At 41.4% G+C, this 18,297-nt stretch overlaps 1 protein-coding gene across 1 annotated transcript in view; it reads left to right on the forward strand.

Moving 5' to 3' along the window:
* SLC31A1 (solute carrier family 31 member 1) overlaps positions 1-15,887 on the forward strand; it is a 42,309-nt gene extending 26,422 nt beyond the window's left edge. Inside the window, exons 3-6 of the mRNA XM_043565289.1 lie at positions 8,110-8,275; positions 8,841-8,913; positions 11,297-11,465; positions 12,538-15,887. Coding sequence (XP_043421224.1) covers positions 8,110-8,275; positions 8,841-8,913; positions 11,297-11,465; positions 12,538-12,739 — 610 coding nt within the window. The 3' untranslated portion in view covers positions 12,740-15,887. The remainder of the gene's footprint in view (positions 1-8,109; positions 8,276-8,840; positions 8,914-11,296; positions 11,466-12,537) is intronic.
* The last annotated feature ends 2,410 nt before the right edge of the window (positions 15,888-18,297 follow it).

Raw genomic sequence — 18,297 nt, forward strand, 5'->3', positions numbered from 1 at the left:
AAAAGGGTGACCTTGAACCAGTATCTGGAAACAAAGTGCTCGTCTTGCTTTGATTAGAATCAGATTACAAGTCTTGCTGTCTTTTCTGTGGATGGTTAGAATGAGATAGAATCAGAGTCTGCTATCTTGTGTTTTCTGTGGATAGTTAGAATGAGATTTTCAGGACAGCTGAGTTATCGTCCTTTCTATTAACATAGATATTCTTAGTCTTTTTTATTAACATAGGAACTTCTCAGTAAAGAGCTACTCTAACTAATTCCTAGCTCCTCTTTTATTTTTCTAAAAACTTGTCAGTCCACGCCACATTTCTTGTTTGCCTAGATCACTGGCTACTCATAAATGAAGGCTCTTTAAGTTTTAAATGTAATTGTTTGAAGGAGTTTTCCCCTTTATGACTCTGGCAATTACCTTTGGTGAAGCCCATCAGTCTGATATATGAGTAATTCAGCCACATAGACTCTGCTGTTATTGGGTATGTAAACTGCTTAGTTTGGTTTCTTTCCATGAAAAGCGCTTTCAGGGAATGGTGCAAAGTAGTAGAGCTCACTATGCTAGATGGTGAAGAAAAAGAAAATAATACTGAAATTAGCAAACAATCACTACATGAATTCTTTGCCAGTTCTATCAGATCAGCCTAGCCATTGCCATGAAGAAAAGAAAGTGAGAATTTGTTGTAGATGATCGCTTGGAGTTATTTTTATTATCAACAAAGGCAAAAAGTTAGAAGGGACAACAGTAGCCTTTGTTTCATTGAAGAATTTTTAAAAGGATAAAAATCTAAGTGTTTTTGTATTGGTAGTAGTAGTGTTAGTGGTGGGTTTTTGGCAGTTATACTCCTGAGTTCTGACCATTGATAAACCTTTAGTCGTAGCAAGTGCCCTGTTGATGAAGTTTTGGGTTGATGGTTGGGTGGTCCAGAGCCTATGGTCAAGAAATAATTCCTGAAAACTTTGGTGCAAAAAGGTGATTTTATTAAAGCATGGGGACAGGACCCATGGTCAGGAAGAGCTGCATTGGGGTTGTGAGAGGTAACTCATTGTATACCCTCAGGTTGGGAGAGGATCAGGGATATAGGAAGTCGCTAAGGAATTTTGGAAGCAAGGTTTCCAGGACCTTGAGGGGCTAGCTGTTGCTAGGTAAACACCATTTATTACCATTTAATAAAACCTCAGTCATGAGACCCTTCGGATGCATATTAAGGGTGGGGGGGCGGGCGGGTGTTGGCGTAAACTTGGAGTATGATTGCCAGCATATATCCTGGGGCAGTTGAGATAAAGGAAGTCGACTTATAGGACTTATAGGATCGACTTATAGGATTTATAGGATCGGTGAAGTTGGGACAATGTTAAGCCAAGGTTCTCTTTTGCCCCTAGCAAAGTGTTATCCTTGAGGCAACTGAGATCCTAGAGGGAGGTCAAGGTCACTCTGCTGGTTCGAGGACTTGTCAATGGCTGTAGGCAATAAGGGAATTTAATTTTTCATTTGCCTTAGTTTCCCATATTACCATGGCAAGCACTTAAACCCCTTTCCTTTGTTCTTGGGTAGCTGGGAGTGTCTGAGGAATATCACACATATTCCACCGGCAGGGTGGCAGGGGCATGGGGTACCAGCCTGTATTTTGCCCTCAGCTTGCCCCAAGCTCCCTTCCCTCATCACTATCATGTCCCATCACCTGTCAGAGTTGATCTGGGGATAGCTCTATGTGTGTGTCTGTGATTTTAGGGACTTTTACTTTTTTTTTTTTCTTATTGACCTCACCTATTTTCTCTCTACCTCTACTGCATAATTTTACTTAACTGTATTTAGCACATTGATGTGGCAGAACTTCATAAGTTTTTGCCAGTACTGGCTGAGAACCTGTGTAAACCTACGATTTACTCAAGCCTTTTATAAATAAAATTGGTAAAATTCAGTGTCCTCAAGAAGGACACAGGCCAAGGAGAGGCAGCTAAAATATCCAAAGCGTTAGGTGGGTTATGTGGTTATTGTGGTCATACAATTATGACCAATATTTCTGCCAGTCAGTTTGGGGTATCAGAATGAGGCCAGGGCCGAGGGATGAATGGAACAACAATATAGCCTTCAAGGGGAAGGGTCTTCCCCTATGTGTTCATCATTATATTTCCCCCTCCTATTTACTGGGAGCTACTACTTTTTCTCAAAACAACCCTAGTAGGGGTGCCTGGGTGGTGCAGTTGGTTAAGCATCTGGCTCTTATTTTAGCTCAGGTCAGGATTTCACAGTTTGTAAGAAAGGGCCCCAAACCTACTTGGGATTCTCTCTGCCCATCCTCCACTCACAAGCGCGCATACGTGTGCACTCTCTCTCAAAAATAAATAAGCTTAAAAAACAAAACAAAACTCTAGTATATTGGGCTGGAATGCCATGTGATGGAGGTACACCTAGACCCTATTTTGTTATTGCATTATATCTCTCCTTTACCTCTGCGTCTCCTTAAAGGCCTCCCTCCCCAAAGGACAACATAGTGTGGAATTACAGTCATCAAGAGAATTTTGAAGTTCACCTATAGGGGCACTTGAAACAACGCCAGAGCCATTTCTCAGAATATCTGCTGACCCCGTACAGGTCATCAAAAGGCAGGATTGCTTGATCATGAGAACATAGTCCATAAGCATGAATCCCTGTTTATGGTAGCATAGTGTCTGTGACCTTGAATTTTCCCTATCTGTGCTTGCCGAAAGCTTAGAAGTCCTCAATAAACATAATGACTGCAGAAAGCAGAAGAGCAACTAGATAGATTTGTCTTTGTTTTATGGTTTTACACATCTAAAGAGGAACATGACCTTTATCATTTTAAAAACAAAAACTCTCTTCCTTATTTTCTTTATCAGGAAACACTGTAGGCAGTCTCAAACAATTGTCTAAGGTTCCAGACTATGTCTGAGCTGGAGAAAAGGGACCATGTGGCAGATGTCTGACTACTTCTGTGTAGTCTTTTTGTGGGGTCTGATCTCCATAGTCCCTATGATTATTGTTTCTTATCCATCATTGTACAGTACCAGGAAAATAAAAAATAATTTGAGGTTTAGAATAAATCCATTAAAAGGAAAGTCAACGCTAAGACTCAGAATGGGCATCAGAATTTAGCCTTCTTGCTAATTTCCCAACTTCTGTTCATAAACTCATGTTTATTTTGCTGAAGATGCTAGACTTTGCAAAGAATCTGGCCCTCTCGGTGCTTTACAGTGTGCCTGTTTTGAGAGGAATAGAGAAAACTTCTTTTTTGATGATCCTCAGAAGTAGACTGAGAAATAATTAGACCCTTGAATACAGGGATGTTCTAGAACCTATTTGTGTAAATGCTGCACAATACTTACTAAGTGGGGGAAAGGGAAAGACAGAACAAAATACAAAGCTATGTGGCATTCAGCATAGAATGTGCCATCTCATTTTCCACATCTGATAGTATTCAGGGCAATACAAACAAGTTGGCATATAGCTGACTTCAAGTATACAACTGAAGATAAGATAGAAAGTGAATAGTGTAAAGCCTTCTGAGAAATAAACTTCTTATACTCTGTATGAACTAAGTTCTGTAGAAGCTTATGCTTGCTTGCTTGCTTCCTTGATTGATTGGTTGATTGATTGATTGATTGATTGATTTCTGTAGTCAGATCCTAAACCTTTCTCTTGTATTTCCTGAAAGATCCAGGGACTTGTCTATGCTAGAAGGAACTATTTCAAACCAGAGCAATTCTGAACTACACACATGAGTGTCGAGAGCCACTTTGTGTTCTCGGTTAGGAGACAGGATAAGCAGAAAGGGCCTTGAATGTGGTCTTGGCTAGAATACTTTGTAGGAGAAAAGCAAGCATAATATTTTGGTTGTGTCTTCTCCCACAAAGTTTATCCATTGGATTTTCCGGACCTAACGTCTTTTATCTCCTCATATTCCATGGAATGATAACACTACCACTTGTCAGGCACTCTGCTAGATGCTTTAAACCTTTTATCTCATGTCACCCTCCCAGTAGCCCTCCACGTTCTACTGGCCAGGAACCAGCTCCAGAGAGAGTGAGTGAGTCTCCCAGGTTGTACAACCAGAGCACCTTCAAAATTCTTTGACTATGTTTCCAGCTGTGTAGTTGAGCTCATCACTCTGTTATCTAAAGTGAAGGTGCTGGGGCGCCTGGGTGGCGCAGTCGGTTAAGCGTCCGACTTCAGCCAGGTCACGATCTCGCGGTCCGTGAGTTCGAGCCCCGCGTCGGGCTCTGGGCTGATGGCTCAGAGCCTGGACCCTGTTTCCAATTCTGTGTCTCCCTCTCTCTCTGCCCCTCCCCCGTTCATGCTCTGTCTCTCTCTGTCCCAAAAATAAATAAACGTTGAAAATAAATAAATAAATAAATAAATAAATAAATAAAGTGAAGGTGCTTCTCCAGCACGGGTCCCTCGTGAACTCTGTTAGAGAAAACTAGTTGACCTGAATTGCAAAATAAACAGAAGTACTATATTCCTAATTTTTTCATCTAGCTATACACTCAGCTTGGTAAATAAATATTGGAGATGGATTTTATTGTGGATTGAAAGCTAGGAATACTCAGATTTTTTTTTTCAGTTTTATCCTTGAGTGATATATTCAGATTTTTTTTTTTTTGGTTGGTATTCTTTGTAAATAATTTGTAAATTTGATGAAGTAGAAGGATAAAGATAAGAAGAGAAGTGAATGATAGAGGTTTTTACAAATCAAGAAAATTGCATAAAAGAACTATAGCTACTTTGTAGACCTTGAACCTAGTTCTTGGAGACAGTGAGGTGGAGCTATATTAGAGAAAAAAGTTCTTGGACAGCAGCAAGTAGTTCAAGTTGGCTGTGGAGTTGAGAGAAGCTTGAATAAACCAAAGACAAAAGAGCACAACTCATGATTAAACCATTTTTTTCAGATTACAAATTGAAACAGCAAATGATATTGCTGTGCCACTGTTCTTTGATTTATTCTCAATTCAGTACCCTTTTTTATTCTGGAAGAAGCTGAGCTTGGATCTTCTTAGATTAAAGCTATTGAAAGAAACAGACTTACATTAACCAACTGCCAGTTTACCTCCTGTAAGTAGAATTTCTCTTCTGAAGAGAAGGGGTTAGATGTGTTTGATTGCTATAGAAGATGAATTATCCAAACACATAGGACACAGCACTGAAAAGTCAAGTAGGAAGAGAAAAGAATATAATTGCTTTTATTTTTTATGCTTTAATAATCAATTTCTAAGCTATATATATATTCCCATGGCATTTTTGCTGGAACAGACTTGTACTGAGCCCAGGATTGGTTTGAGTTTGCATCTGCAGTGTATGTATATACATTAATCCACCAGATTTGTACCTTCCTATTCATACACTATGGGGCAAGCCTTGCATAGGATTCCATTACAAGAAATCTATTGTCCACTCACAATGAAAGAAAATAGACTCTATTCCTGCTCTATTTCCTAGTATGTTTGAAAGTGAAATTTATCCTACAAAGATGACATTTAAAACAGGTGCATACTTTGAAAGGTGTTCTTTAGATTTGGACAGATGAATTATCGGGCCAGTGATATGCTGAAGAGATTTGATGATAGGTCTTCATTGAGCAGGTGTCTCTAACTATAATGAGGTACCTAAACAAGTAGGAACCTGTGGGTCTTAAAATGTTAATGGGAAGAATATGTGAACGTTCATCAAGGATTTCAAGGGTGCAAATCTTTAGTTTGTGGTGCTAAGATCTTGGTTTTTAAACTGCTCTTTACATGTCTTCTTATGCCCAAAATGAAAAATTAAAACTGTTCGGTTTCCCTGTTTAGCTTTTAGCATTGAGGCTCCTTGGAGAAAGACTGTATGTCTGTCTGGTTCATCTCTGTATCTTATTTCCCTCAGTCTTTTACACCAGAAGACACTGCAAATAATCACTGAATCAGTGGCTAGGATTCGGGTTGATAATGTGAAATGAAGTTATCCTTTATGGTTTTCTTTTGTTATAATCACTTTTCAAACTCTTCTTGGAAGAGAACAAACCGTGACTTGTACTTGAGTCTTTTTTTTTTTTTTTTTAAATTTTTTTTTTTCAACGTTTATTTATTTTTGGGACAGAGAGAGACAGAGCATGAACGGGGGAGGGGCAGAGAGAGAGGGAGACACAGAATCGGAAACAGGCTCCAGGCTCTGAGCCATCAGCCCAGAGCCCGACGCGGGGCTCGAACTCACGGACCGCAAGATCGTGAACTGGCTGAAGTCGGACGCTTAACCGACTGCGCCACCCAGGCGCCCCTGTACTTGAGTCTCTTTATGAGGATGTGTTCTCAGTCTTTCTGGCTGGCAAAAGTCTTCTCATGCTTGCTTCGCTGCACTTGCTCGGCTCAAAAACTATAATCTGTCATCACTCGGATACCAATGCTCTCTCCCTTCTACCGTGATTTTTTTATCCGAAAACTGCTGCCCACTTACATTTCTCCCATCACTGAAATTTTCTGGGTGCTGTCGTGTTGATTATTTTTGTGTGCATTCTGTTTTTACTCTGTGCTGTAAAAATTTTATGGACAAAGAGCCTGTTACAGATGTCCTTTATGTCCATGGTATTAATAATACCAGATTGTCAAGCTCTATAATTATGAAATAATATAGTGTCTGGCATGAAAATTACTTAAATTCAGAGTTGAACTTTGATTACCCCTTACTGATACTTTGCCTCGTCTTTTGCTGGAAATACAAGCCTGTTTCTTAAGCTTGCTGTCATAAGAATCATGAGACGGGAGTTTGAAGAGGGGAAAATAGGTGACTGAATATTTGTGCTTTTAAGTTAGACATACATAACTCCCTGAATCTAAAAAGATTTCCTCGTCTAAGATATGCCTTTTCCCACCTCCTAGTAATGCTGCCATATTACCCTATTTCCTTCACAGCACTAATCACACCATGAAATTGTTCTGTTTACTTTGTCATTTCTCTCTCCATGAGGTACCTCGTTTGTCTTATTCACAGAATCACTAGCACTTAGCTCAGAGTTTGGCACATAGTAGGAGCTTGATAAATATTGATTGATTGAATGAGAGGCACACTCAGGCTGAGGAATTTCTAAAGCACGTTCTTCCTCCACAGACTCGAGTTGAGGGACACATAAAGAGAATCCACCAACACCTCACTCTCAGCTTCCCACTCTCTACCCCCACCCCAGCTACAGGAGTTTTTGCTCCTTGGTTTATGTCCCAGGTGGACTTTTGCAGTAAACCAGTAATGTGACAGTAAAGACACAAGGCTGAATATCTAGTCGTCTGGACTTAATTTAATATAGAATATTCAATTTATACACTGTTTTCAGTGTTCTTAGCTCTAATGCTCAGCTAAGATTGAAATTGTATCTTCTGAGCACATTGCTTGCCTAGGGCAGCAATAGACCTTTTCTTCAAGTTTAAATTAGCTGAAGGCTGGTTGTCCTATACGTGAAAATGCATTCTTAATATCTTGATAAAACACAGGCCATCCAATTAGGTGAATTATTTGAAATACTTTTTTTTTTTTTAATCTACTGACATTTATGGTTAGAAAGCCTTAGAGAAGTTAAATTTCATTAATGACATCAATCTGTCCATTATACAAATTGTTTCTTGCAACCCAAAGAAACTACTTTTCTTTTTATGTTTAAATTTAGATGTACTTTGAACATACCTATCAAAAGAACAATTCTGCAGAGTAAGGGTTAAGTTTCTGAAACCCTAGGCGCAAATCCCTCGTGCACCAGTCCTCAAAGGTAATCTCTATTGGATGAAATCCCACATAAACAAATAGTTATCAAGAATCAAGATTTTAGGGGCACCTGGGCGGCTCAGTCCGTTAAGCGTCCAACTTCGGCTCAGGTCATGATCTTACAGTTTGAGGGTTCAAGCCCCACATCTGCCTCTGTGCTGACAGCTCAGAGCCTGGAGCCTGCTTCAAATCCTGTGTCTCCCTCTGTCTCTGCCCCTCCCCCACTCGTTCTCTCTCTCTCTCTCTCTCTCTCTCTCTCTTTCTTTCAAAATAAACAAACATTTAAAAAATGAGGTGTATAAAAATAACAAAATTTAAAAGATAATCAAGATTTTATATCATGAAGTCAGTATATATAATTCTTTTTCTTTAAAGAATCTTCTGCCGAGTCTCAACTTTTCCTGCAATCGTGGACCATTCCCACCATACGGGCACAAGCCATATGGCTGACAACAGTACAACGGCACCTCCTCACCACCACCACCACCCAACTACTTCGGCCCACCACTCTCATGGCGGGGGAATGGACGGTATGATGATGGTGAGTACCTCAGGAGAGGCGGCCCTTTTACGCCCACTTGGGTAATAGACTGGCAAGTTATCATCTTTAAAGATCAGTTTACTGATGAGGAAAAGCTGAGACGGACTCAGACAAGACCAGTGATTTGCCCAAGATCACGTGGCAGGTTAATTTCAGAGCCACACCAGCACCAGGATTTCTGGGGCTCTTGTGTATTCCTTCCATTCAAAATTGACCCTTTTCTGAATTAAGTTCTGCTTTGTGTGGAAAAGAGAAAAGGACAGTGCATTTATCACGATGAGCGCTGAGTAATGTGTAGAATTGTTGAGTCACTATATTGTGTACCTGAAACTAATATAACACCGTCTGTTGACTACACTGGAATTAAAATTAGAAAGAGAGAGAGAAGGTGGTGGTGGGGACAAGGAAGAATACTTGTAGAGCGTGTCTATGGTGATTGTGCTAAAATGAAGTAGAGAGCCTCCCACTTCAGTGAAAGTCTCTTACAATCCAGAACTGATACTTTCAAATGCTCTAAGCTTCTTTACCTGAAATCTCTAATTGACTTGTTTTGGTTTTCTGGCAGTCTATGACCTTCTACTTTGGCTTTAAGAATGTGGAACTGTTATTTTCTGGTTTGGTGATCAATACAGCTGGAGGTGAGTAAACCTTCATCATCAGGTGGTATTCGAGAATGACACAGGAGAGGCAGTGACAAAGAATCTAGAAACCCAGCAGCTTTTTCTGCCATAATTACTGAATGGTTATGGTTATGATACATGATCATCTTCCTATTAACTGCCTAGAAGGTAAGGATACACAATGCTTATTTTGGTCCTACAGTAAACCTTCCTTAAATAACATGTTTAAGAGTTTCTGAAAAATAATTATTTAGATACCAGATAGGAATCTTTTTGCAATCCATTTCCTTTCATCCTTTTCTAGAGTGCTTCCTTATTTGATAAGTTATTGATCCTGGACGAAAGTCTATAGTCAGGGTAAAATGACATAAGGGGGTGCCTGGGTGGCTCAGTCGGTTGAGCATCTGACTTCAGCTCAGGTCATGATCTCACAGTTTGTGGGTTCAAGCCCCACATTGGGCTTTGCGCTGATAGTATGGAGCCTGCTTCAGATTCTCTGTCTGCGTCTCTCTCTCTCTCTCTCTCTCTCTCTCCCTGCCCCCTCAAAAATAAACATTTAGAAAAATGACATAAGCATTTTGCATAAACCACAAAATAACCCTAGGTAGAAAACTATTGATCCAGTATAGTCCTTCAATTTTATATGGATAGATACATTAAGGGTCAAATGCTGAAATGATTGGCCCTAAATCACATAGCATTAGTATGTCAGAGATAGGACAGGGATCTAGACTTTCTAGACCTCCCTACTCCTGTGCTCTTTCTAGCATAGCAAACTGGTCTACATCGTTCCTGATTCTTGGCATGGCTCATCTTAGGGTCATTCCTACTTTGCAGATAACTAATACCCATTTCTGTGTGTCTGTAATGTTAAGTGGGTATGCCTTAAATTCAAATTGCTCAAGCTCAATCATCAGTTGAACTGCTTTCAGAAGGTATATCTTTGGAGCCACAAAATCAATTTGGAGAAAAGGGGAAGCATTTAGTTCAAGTCGTGTGTTAAATCTGGAGTTTGAGTATATTCGTATGATTATTAACAATGTGAAAGACTTAGAACTAAAATGTTTATTCAAGAAATAGCACTTTATTGGGGTTCCTGGGTGTCTCAGTCAGTTAAGTGCCATCTCTTGATTTTGGCTCAGGTCATGATCTCACAGTTAGTGACTTTGAGCCCCGCGTTGGGCTCTGCACTGTCAGTGCAGAGCCTGCTTGGGATTCTCTCTCTCTGTCCCTCCCCCATTTGTGCTCTCTCTCTCTCTCTCTCTCTCTCTCTTTCTCTCTCTCTCAAAATAAATAAACTTTAGAAGAGAGAAATAGCACTTTGTTTTTAAGTTTTTAAAATTCTAGTTACTTAATGTACAGTCTTATATTAGTTTCAGATGTACAATACAATGATTCAGCAGTTCCATACAACACCCTGTGCTCATCACAAGTGTATTCCATAATCCCCATCACCTTTTTCACCCATCCCCCCTTCAATCCCCTCCCCTCTAGTAACCATCAGCTTGTTCTCTATAGTTGAGTCTGTTTTCGGGTGCCTGGGTGGCTCAGTTAGTTAAGTATCTGACTTCGGCTCAGCCCCACATCAGCCTCTCTATTGTTAGCACAGAGCTGAGCCCACTTCAGATCCCCTGTCCTCTTCTCGTTGCCCTCCCCCACGTCCCCTCCCCGCTCCCCCATCTCAAAAATAAATAAACATTAAAAATATTTGTTTTACAATGTTTTTTTTTTTTTTTAAGTTATTTGATTTATTTTGAGAGCCAGGGGAGAGAGAGAGAGCACATGCAGGTGGAGGAGGGGCAGACAAAGACAGAGAGGAGACAGAGAGAGACAGAGAGAGACAGAGAGAGAGAGAGAGAGAGAGAGAGAGAGAGAATCCCAAGCAGGCTCCACTCGGTGCAGAGTCCAACCAACTCGGGGCTTGAACTCATGAACTACAATATCATGACCTGAGTCAAAAGCAAAAGTTAGACACTTAACTTACTGAGCCACCCAGCCACCTGAAGAGTCTGTTTCTTGATTTAGGTCTCTTTTTTTCTCTTTGCTCAAGGAAATAGCACTTTACAATGTTGTTTTATTCCCCTTTTGCATACTCTATGTTGTGTGGTTCAGCAAATTTATGACATCAAGCAGCCAGACCTAAAGGTTATTGTTGTTCAGATGATTTTTTTGTATCATAATCAGAAAATGAGTATGTTCTTCAGTGGAGGCAATGGTTTTCACTAACACCGTCACACCGTCTTTGCTATTCTCTTCTATCTGCGCAGTAGAGAGGTAACAATGTAATGTGTTCAGACACTGAAAGGAGCCCTTTTTTATGTTGTGTCTCTAGCTTGGACAGCACACCACCTAGTGATTTTGCACGTTTGACCATACCACCATCTTTTCCTTCCCTACTTAGAAATGGCGGGAGCTTTCGTGGCAGTGTTTTTACTAGCAATGTTCTATGAAGGACTCAAGATAGCCCGAGAGAGCCTACTGCGTAAGTCACAAGTCAGCATCCGCTACAATTCCATGCCTGTCCCAGGACCAAATGGAACCATCCTTATGGAGACACACAAAACTGTTGGGTAAGAAGACTGAACAGATCCAGAGGGAAGTTCTGGAGAGCTGGATTAGTTAAGCAGCAAAGCAGCTCTTTTATTAGCAATAGCCCTCTTCTTGAGTTACTGGTGATTCTATATCTACCCAGCTCTAGTCTCATTTGGTTTACAGTGTAAGACTATATAGAAAACCTGTATTCCATCAAAGAAAGTATTTAGATTACTGCTGGTTTTTCCCCACAGATTGGCAAATGCCTTTCGAGATTTTTGAGTTTTAATAGAAATGTAGGTCTTAAAAACTAAATCGGAGGGGTACCTGCGTGACTCCATAGGTTAAGCATCCAACTCTTGATTTCAGCTCAGGTCATGATCTCACGGTTCATGCCTTCAAACCCTGCATCGGACTCTGTGCTGATGGTGTGGAGCCTGATTGAGATTCTGGCCCTCCCTCTGGCTATGCCTCTCCAGGACTCATGCACGCCCACGCTCGCTCTCTCTCTCTCTCTCTCTCTCTCTCTCTCTGTCTTTGAAAATAAGTTAAAAAAAAAAACAAAACTGAAATAAATTGGAGTCCTTGAAGACTCTTATAGACCAATATGCTGCTTTCAAGCAAGTGCAGTATTATTGAGGCCCAAACATGTTGTGACTTACCTAAGGTGACAGAGGGGATAGCCACGCCTCCTGATCCCTTGTAAATACTTTGTACTATACTACCCAACCCTTGATTCTATTTCTGTTTTTTAGAATGTGAACTTTGCAAAGGTGGAAGGCCTGAAAATGTTCAAATAAGTATGGGAGGGTTTAGGGCTTCCGTTTTGGGATCCATGGTAGAGGTAAGTTAGGGAATTAGTCCTCCTTCCTCTCCTCCTCCTGCAGACATAGAACTGTATCTGGCGATTCTTATTAACCCAGCAGCCCTATCATGTTTCACTCCAGGGACCGTACACAACATACATACACAAAGAAGCCATGAGTTGCCTGGATGGCTGTGAGGAGTCCAGTTCAAGCTGAGCTCGTGACCAGAACTGTCCCCCTTTCTCTTGAGCTTCCCAGACACTGCTCAGGGTCCCTGATTGCTATGTTCCTCTTTGTTCTCCAGGCAACAGATGCTGAGCTTTCCCCACCTCCTGCAGACAGTGCTGCATATCATCCAAGTGGTCATCAGCTACTTCCTCATGCTCATCTTCATGACCTACAACGGGTACCTCTGCATTGCAGTAGCAGCGGGGGCTGGCACAGGATACTTTCTCTTCAGCTGGAAGAAGGCAGTGGTGGTGGACATCACAGAGCATTGCCATTAGCGTTCAACTCCATGGTGCGGCCTTATCGATTGCAGTGGGAAGCAGTTCAAGACTGAAAGACATGATTCCTACTCCAATCTTCCCTTCTTGCTCCTTATTTCCTTTCTCTCTCTCTCTCTCTCTCTCTCTCTCTCTCTCTCTCTCTCACATACACACACACACACACACACACACACACACCCCTACTCAACAGAGGCTTATCTTTTAGTCTCTGAGCTAAGGTGATAACCTCCCTGGGTTTTTTCTAATGATCTGAGATTCCCTCAGAATCTCTCCTCCCTCATCATCTTAGATCCAAGTTACATGTTCTTGTCCAAGCCAGGTAGCTTTCTATTCAAGACTTGATCTCCTGCTTCCTTTTTTAGTCCTGTGTTTTTATTTTGTTAACAGTGTGTGAATTTGGTGGGTTTCTCCTGAGTCGGTGATGGAAGGAGATTCTATTCAGCTAGGATTGATGGAAGCTGAGGGAAATTCTGGCCCAACTAAACCCAGAACCCAAACTTAACACTTGAAAGTGAGTTCCAGTCTTTGGATTCGATAAGTGTGAAATACATTGTGCCTTTCACTAGTTGTGATGTGTTGCGTCAGAATCTTTGTAGTGTGTAGAAGGGTGGTTTGAGACTAAACACAGGGCTGGGGCATGCAGAAGTGTGCATTCTTAGGTGGCTGGCTCATGAACTTGTGTTCCTACTTGACATTTTGATTAGAATGAACTTGTCAATCAAAAAAAAAAAGATGACAATCAATTTGAGAAAATAGAAATAGATATTTTAAAATAAAACCATTGATACTTTGACTTGGTACCTTGGATTGTCACAGCTGAATGAATCAAGAGTTTGAATCATTGTCTTTCGTTATTGTTTTCTTATGTTGGCCTCTAAACCAGTGGTTTTCAAACTTGAGCATGCATCGGAATCACCCGAAGGGCTTGTTAGAGCACTAGCTTCTGGGCCTCAACCCAGAGCCCCAAAATTGGCATTTCTAACAAGTTCCCAGGCGATGATTCTGCTGATGGTCAGGGGACCACGCTTTGAAAATCTCTGTTTTAAAACTAAGGAAGTGTCACCTGGTGCGGTGAGCTACCTGGTATTGGGCACAGGACTTTGAACTGCTGGTGGTAGGTGATATGTCTAAGCTTAACTCGTGTACTAAATGCTGCTGGTCAATACTTAATCATTCCAGAAACATCTATTCTGCTCCAGCTGTGTGTATGTGTGCCCAAGGGCTATAGCCAAAGTAACTTTTATCAGTATGTATGAAATCACTAGTCTTTATTTTTAAAGGTCTGTGGTTTCTTAGAAGTAGCTTGAAGATTGAGGAAGACCTTTGAGCTGCAGTATAAAATCAGCTGGTCATGGGTCAGAAGGGCAGAAGCCCAGCCCTCTCTTTGGAGAGGTTTAGGGTATGGTCTGCTGATCATCAGATTTTCCTCAGCCCCCAGCATCCATGTCCACACCAAGCAGGTCCTCATCTTCTACATGACCATCTTCGTTACTCTCTGGGGTTTCATTAGATCACATGTGGCCAAAACCTCTTTTTCTCAATGAAGAACCACACTGGATTTTTATTCTGTTCAGTTGTTAGGTTACACTGCAGTCTCGTTCCCAGTCCAAACTACCTGCATGAAGCGACTCTTCCTGTGCTAGTCTGTTAAATCCTGCCCTCCTTGGTGCTAGACTCCAATCGTGCCTCAGGGCAGAGGAGACAAAACACAACTATTCTGTTGGTCTCTGTTGTGGTTTTGAAGTTTGTACTTTCTCTGTGGGTGCCAGTTAAATATTGGAGAGCAAGGAATGTGTACTTCCATGGCTTTAAGGCAAGAGAGGGTTATCAGCTTCCTGGATCGAGGGTAAAATCTAAGAACCAAGATTTAGAGTTTTGTGCTTTTTTCTCATTCCAACCACTTGTGCTGATATTTAGCAAGAGTAGAGTGAATGACAGGTAGCGACAGAGTCCAACAGGAAGGTGTAAATAGCCTGTTATTATCTCAGAAGCCAAGGAATAATAAAACCATGAGAAAATAAGACTCAATGTTTAATAGTGACCCTGGTGCTCTCTGGAAATCTTGGCATGAGCTGCTATAAAATATCCTTTTCAGAAACAGGACTTTATCAGTAAGGTAAGAAAAATCGAGGCCAGTTAAGACAAAGTGCTGTGAGTTTGAAACTCAACAGAGAAACATCAGTTTGGGATAGGTCTTCAGGTATTCAAGATCGAGTGTCATGTAAAACCTGAATTCCAGCAATTCTTAGATTAGGTTGCCAAAGGAAGAAGCTAGTGAAGGAGAAACAATTTAAACCTTAAATTCCATCTTTCTTGAGCTCTTGGATTGTGTTAATGATCTCATTGACTTTGATTTGTGTATCTCTGTTCATCAGTTTAGTGCCTGACTTCTTTGTTCCTTCTGGATCCAAATTTCTTTTCTTCCTTCCCTGTTCAACATCTCTTAGAAGCCTGTATCGCCATTTCTTTGGCTTTTCTTTCCCTTTCTGTCTTTTCAGTCTTTAATCCCATGTATCTGGTTTATTAATCTCCTTAGCCCTCCTGATGCAGTGGACATAGATGTGCAGTGGATCTAGATACCCGTCAGAAGTTGTAAAACCCCTTAAGCATGCTTTGAGGAGAAGTTGTTCTGCCGGAATGTCTATAAAAAGCTGAGTAAAGGGCTGCCTACGAGTACCACCTGCAGAGTCCCAGAATCTTAGGTGCTGTCTCCAGTCTATGTTGGAGGAACACTCAGCCCCTTGTTGTCCACGAACAGGGAATCCTCTGTGTCCAACAGCAAATGAAAAATTAAGGTTTCTTCACTACTTCTATGGTAGGACTGTCTGGAATTCTATTTCAGACTGAGGCTCTGGGCTTGGGATCTAGCCACAGAGTTTCTTATAAGGAGCTGGAAGGGGAGGGGGCAGGGGTTACATGTTCATGTCCTTTAATTTTGATCCTGCTCTCTCCAGCTGCTTCTTTCAGAAGATACATCTAAAGATACAAAGTCTGCATTTGATATAATGCCTTAATCACTGAGTCTACAATTAATGTTGACCGTTTTAGATTGTAAGCTCCTGGAGAGTAGTATTGCTGTAGTAGGAATGTTTTAACAGTGTCATATGTAAAAGAACAAAATAAATATTTTGATTTTGTGATTCTATGCATGTCTTTCTGCCCAGAGTGACAGTAGAGTAAGTGGTCTTCTTGTTGGCCATTACCATCAATTTTTAAGATGTCAGACTTTTAAGTGTTTTGATCCCTTTACATTTTCATCCTACTCTCCTTAAAATGACAAGCTAGTACATGCCAGAAGATCTACACGACATTTCTCACGGGAGACAGGGTCTTCATGAAGCTGCAAATAACTCAGCATACCACGGATTCCTGAATTTAAAAGCTAACCCACCATATCCTAATCTCCTCTTCGGTGTTTATGCTATTGGGCAAGAGGCCCTGAGTTGGGCCTCTAGGATCTTCACGACCAAGGCTTGAAGTGAGCACTGGCCCTGCCTATCCCTTCAGAAATGCCAGAACGCTGCTGTTATCTGCCCTTCCTACTCACTGGCCCCCAGAAAGCATCTTACCATCCAGGACCATCCCTAGTCACCTCCATAGTGTAGTATGAGGAACATGGACTTTCGAGTCCAGCATACCTGGGTTTGAATCTTGGCTCCCCCACTTACCAGAAGTGTGACCTTGGGGCACGTGGGTGGCTCAGGTGGTTAAGCTCCCACTTCGGCCTGGGTCATGATCTCATGGTTCGTGGGTTCGAACCCTGTGTTGGGCTCTGTGCTGACAGCTCAGAGCTTGGAGCCTGCCTCGGATTCTGTGTCTCCCTCTTTCTGCCCCTCCCCTGCTCATACTCTCTCAAAAATAAAATTAAAAAAAAAAAAAACAGAAGTGTGACCTTAGGCAAGTGATTTTGATAATCCCTAAACCTTAGTGTTCTCATTTATAAAAAGGCAATAATAGTACCATTTTCAACTTGGGAGCAATATGTATAAGCCACCTAGCACTTAATAGGCAACTGGACTATAGTAAGTATATTTTTGATGATTTTTACTCTAGCTTTCAGGAACTGAAAGGTAAGATCTTCGGGATGAGGTTATTATCTCTTCACGAGCACCTATTTTCTAGAAATGAACACTAGGACCTAAGGAATAACAATTTATGCATGGGGTTTTAGTTGTGTCTAAAAGGATTTATGCTGCAATAAGCCCTTATGTACTCATCTGGTAAATGTCTCCTGTATACATAAAATGGCATGGAAATTTCCTGCGAACTGGAATGGCATCCTCTCACTCTGCCCCTGATAGATAGCCTCACATTCTAGACCCAGCAGGGGGAGACTAGGAGAGCAGTGTAACCATAAAGTTTAGACATGGGTTCAGAAATCAATATGCTTGGGTTCAAATCTCAGCTCTACCCCTTAATAGCTGAGCATTAGTTTCCCCTTTTGTAAAATTAGGATCTAGTACTCTCACAGGAGTTAAAGATTAAATGAGATAATCTGTATAACGCACTCCATACAGTGTCTTTACATATACAGCCCCCTGAGTATTGGCTGATTAGGAGGGAAAAAGAAATTAAGGAGGCTCAATGTTTTCATGCTTCTGTGCCTATTCATGCTGGGAAGTGACAGCTTAAGACAGAAGCTAGTTTCTCTCCCCTCCCCCACCCCGCCTTTTTTTTCTCTTCTATCCTGGCCTTTGCAGGCTTCGAGGTAATGTACTCAATTTCCCTATCTGGAGCCTGACTCTTGCTCTGTCTTTAAGACCATAACAGAATTGAAGGCCTTTTATCAAACTGGAAGTATAAAGGTTTTGAAAGAACAGTTGGAGAAAGAGAACTATATGTCCTTTTCTATCACTGCCTCTCCCATGTGTATTTTTTTAATGTTAATTTTTGAGAGAGAGGGTGCATGCACAAGTGGGGGAGGGGCAGAGAGAGGGGGACAGAGGATCTGAAGCGGGCTCTGTGCTGACAGTAGTGAGCTCAATGTGGGGCTTGAAATGAACTGTGAAATCATGACCTGAGCCAAAGTTGGACACTCAACCGACTGAGCCACCCAGGTGCTCTGCCTCTCCCATAATCTTTTTACCTAGCCTTAAACTACCCCTAGAACTGGGTAAAATCTTGCCAAAGGGTCTCTTCAGAACTGATGATTCCAGGGGCGCCTGGATGGCTCAGTTAAGCATCTGACTCTTGATTTCAGATCATGATCTCACAGCGCATGAGTTTGTGCCCCACATTGGGTTCTGCATTGACAATGAGGAGCCTGCTTGGGATTCTCTCCCTCTCTCAGCCCCTCCCCTGCTCAAGTGTGTGCATGCATGCACAGTCTCTCAAAATAAATAAAATTAAAAACTGATGACTCTCGAGGCTCCTTCTACCACAGTTGGCAATTCACTGTAGTTGAATTAAACAGTGAAAACAATAGAACGTGATTTTTTTTTAAGGTTTTTTTTTTTTTTTTTTTTTTTTTTTTAGTAATCTCTACACCCAATGTGGGGCTTGAACTCACAACCCCGAGATGGAGTCACATGCTCCTGAGCCAGCCAGGCACCCCT

Source organism: Prionailurus bengalensis, chromosome D4, assembly GCF_016509475.1.
Source record: "Prionailurus bengalensis isolate Pbe53 chromosome D4, Fcat_Pben_1.1_paternal_pri, whole genome shotgun sequence".
Taxonomy (NCBI): domain Eukaryota; kingdom Metazoa; phylum Chordata; class Mammalia; order Carnivora; family Felidae; genus Prionailurus; species Prionailurus bengalensis.